Source organism: Salpingoeca rosetta (genome assembly GCF_000188695.1).
Source record: "Salpingoeca rosetta unplaced genomic scaffold supercont1.7, whole genome shotgun sequence".
In the NCBI taxonomy this organism is placed as follows: Eukaryota; class Choanoflagellata; order Craspedida; family Salpingoecidae; genus Salpingoeca; species Salpingoeca rosetta.
The window spans coordinates 333,096-335,595 of NW_004754927.1; the positions used below are offsets into that span (position 1 = coordinate 333,096).

Sequence of the window (2,500 nt, forward strand, 5' to 3'; positions counted from 1 at the left end):
TGAAATGAAACGCCAAATGTCAAAGCAAAGGAAAGGAGGGGGAAGAGGGGAGCTGAAGGAAATAAAAGGGATCACACACTGAGGACAACTCGCAAAAGCAAGAGTAGAGGGAGAGAGGAGTATCAACACGCCAGTGCGATAGCTGCTGGTGAGACAGCACAGCAGCAGCAGGCGCGGCAAGCACACAAGACAAGTGTGCAGGCCGCAACAGCACTGGCGCGAAGCCGACATCGAAAAAATATGGCAGTCAATGTTGCGCACGTTTGACCCCCGAAGCTTATGTGACAAGAAAACGCAACGGGCAACACTAGTGCGCGTGATTTAGGGGGGAGGGGGAAGAGGGAAAGGAGGGGAAGGGACAAGAGCAAGGAGCGAGGGGAGGGGGAAGGAAGGGAAGGAAGAGGAGGAACGACGAGAAGGAGGGGAGAGAAGGAAAAGGAGGAGAAAAGAGAAGAAGAGGAGGAGAAAAGGCAACGTCATTCGACGCACATGTAAATACACAAGCACACAAACACACACACGCAAGCACAGAGACACGTACTTTTGTTGCTTGCGCTTCTTCTTGTCCTTTGCCAGCTTTGCTGCCTTCTTGTACAGCTTGAGTGCCGCCTTGTTGAGGGCGGCTTCGTCCAGATCCTGTCCTCCCTCCTCGTCCTCGTCCTCCTCCTCCTCTGCGCTCTCTTCCTCTGCCAGCATCGCCTCTGCCGCTGTTGCGGGCACGGGTTCCTCCTCCGCGTCCTCGTCCCCGGATATGACGCGTGCCAGCCGCTCGTCGATGGCTGCCGACGACGTCGCCTCCAGACCCGTCCGCAGCGTGCTGCACGCCGTGTAGCTCGGGTGCGACTGCCGCAGCGTGCCCTTGGCCTGCGCATAGATGAGGTACAGCACGTTGGTTGTGTAGGCCGTGGCCAGCTTGTACTGGAAAACCACGTACTCTGCCCACTGCGGCAACTCGGCCGCCTTGGACAGCTTCTGTATCCGCTGATGCAGTGGCTCAAGCACCTCCCGTAATCGCACAACCTGGCGCAACAAGGGGGTTGGGAGTCTTGGGGTGAGAATAATGTGCAGGGAGGCAGCGAGCATGGTCAATGTAGGGGTGATGTGTTACAAGTGGGAAAGGAGAGGGGGGGGGGGGAAGAGAGAAAGGAGGGAGGGAGGAAGACAACAGCAACGCTCAAAAACCGCTGAAAGGCGCATGCCCGTGCAAGACCACAGCCAACGCACACCACACACACACACGCACACCACACTACACACACACACGCACGCGCACGCACGCGCACGCACACACACACACGCACGCGCACGCGCACGCACACCGGACACACACGCTGTACCTGCTGCTGCATGAATGCAGTGTGTCTGGCGAGCTCGGGAAGAGCCTTGCGCAGCATCTTCATGCGCTGCTTCTGTGTGAGTTGGGAGAGGTCGCGTTCCACGGTGACGGGCTGGTCGTCCAGCGCTTCCAGCGGATGCGCGCCTTGTTGCTGCTGCTGCTGCTGTTGTGCTGCCACGCCGGTCTCCTTGACAGCTGCAGGCAGAAGCGCATCAAAGTCGCCCTCGTCCATTGCCTCGGCTTGCTGCTTCTGCAGTCGCAGGGCCTCCACTTCCTCGTCTTTCGCCTCCTGCAGCTCCTCGTCGTTGTGCTTGAAGTCGTGGTCCACGTAGTTGGTGCCGTAGAACACCTGCTTGTTCGACCCCCAGCGGTTCAGAAACGCCTCCTGCTTCGCCTCGGCGTTCTTGCGGTCCACAATGTCGCCGTGTTGGTTGTACCCCGCCATCTTGTTGATGTAGTCCATGTTGCTTGGCAGAAGCAGGTCTTCCCCCATTTCGCGCAGCATGGCCAGATCCACGCGAGCGCGGCCGTCACTGTCATCCTCGTCGTCGCCAGCAGCAGCATCACCATCATCATCCTCATCGCGCCCGCCAAAGTCGTAGTCATCTGCAGCAGCATCGTCCTCATCCTCGTCATCGCCTTCGTCGTAGTGGTCCAGGCCCAGCACGGCCATGGTATCGTCGTCATCCTCATCACTCGAGGCACTCGAGGCATTGCGTTCACCGGGGTCCTGATGGTGGTAAATGAGAACAAGATTGCGTGTGCGTGTGTGCGTTGCGTGGGTGTGTGTGTGTGCGGTGCGTGTGAGAGACAGTGACACAGTGTGAGAGAGAGTGTGTGTGATAGGGGCGAGCAAGTGTCTCACACGAGCATTCAGGATCAAGGCACAGACGTGCACAGCGCCAGTGCAAGTGGTCGTCACCACGCAAGCCCACAGCACCACACCTTTTCTCTTAGTGCCTGGTAGTCGAGGACATCTGTGCGCACGAGATCGTCCTCGTCGTGCTGTCGGCACACAAAAAGAAGTGTGAGTTGCAGAAGCGAGATTGCATCGCATCATGTCACCAAAAGCACAGCATGCACAATGACGACCGCGCAGTGCGTGGAACGTCACACCAAGTCACCAAGTGCTTGTGTGTCCACTCACCGCATCGCCAAACACAC

General features: G+C 58.2%; 1 protein-coding gene across 1 annotated transcript in view; it reads right to left on the reverse strand.

Annotated features, from left to right (window-relative positions):
* Window positions 1–122: 122 nt before the first annotated feature.
* The window catches only part of PTSG_03107 (uncharacterized protein), a gene marked incomplete at its 3' end in the record, with an annotated part of 2,641 nt that continues 263 nt past the window's right edge, over window positions 123–2,500 (reverse strand). The window contains exons 2-5 of the mRNA XM_004995636.1: window positions 2,282–2,341; window positions 1,338–2,066; window positions 542–1,020; window positions 123–213 (exon numbers count right to left, since the gene is read on the reverse strand). Coding sequence (XP_004995693.1) covers window positions 123–213; window positions 542–1,020; window positions 1,338–2,066; window positions 2,282–2,341 — 1,359 coding nt within the window. The remainder of the gene's footprint in view (window positions 214–541; window positions 1,021–1,337; window positions 2,067–2,281; window positions 2,342–2,500) is intronic.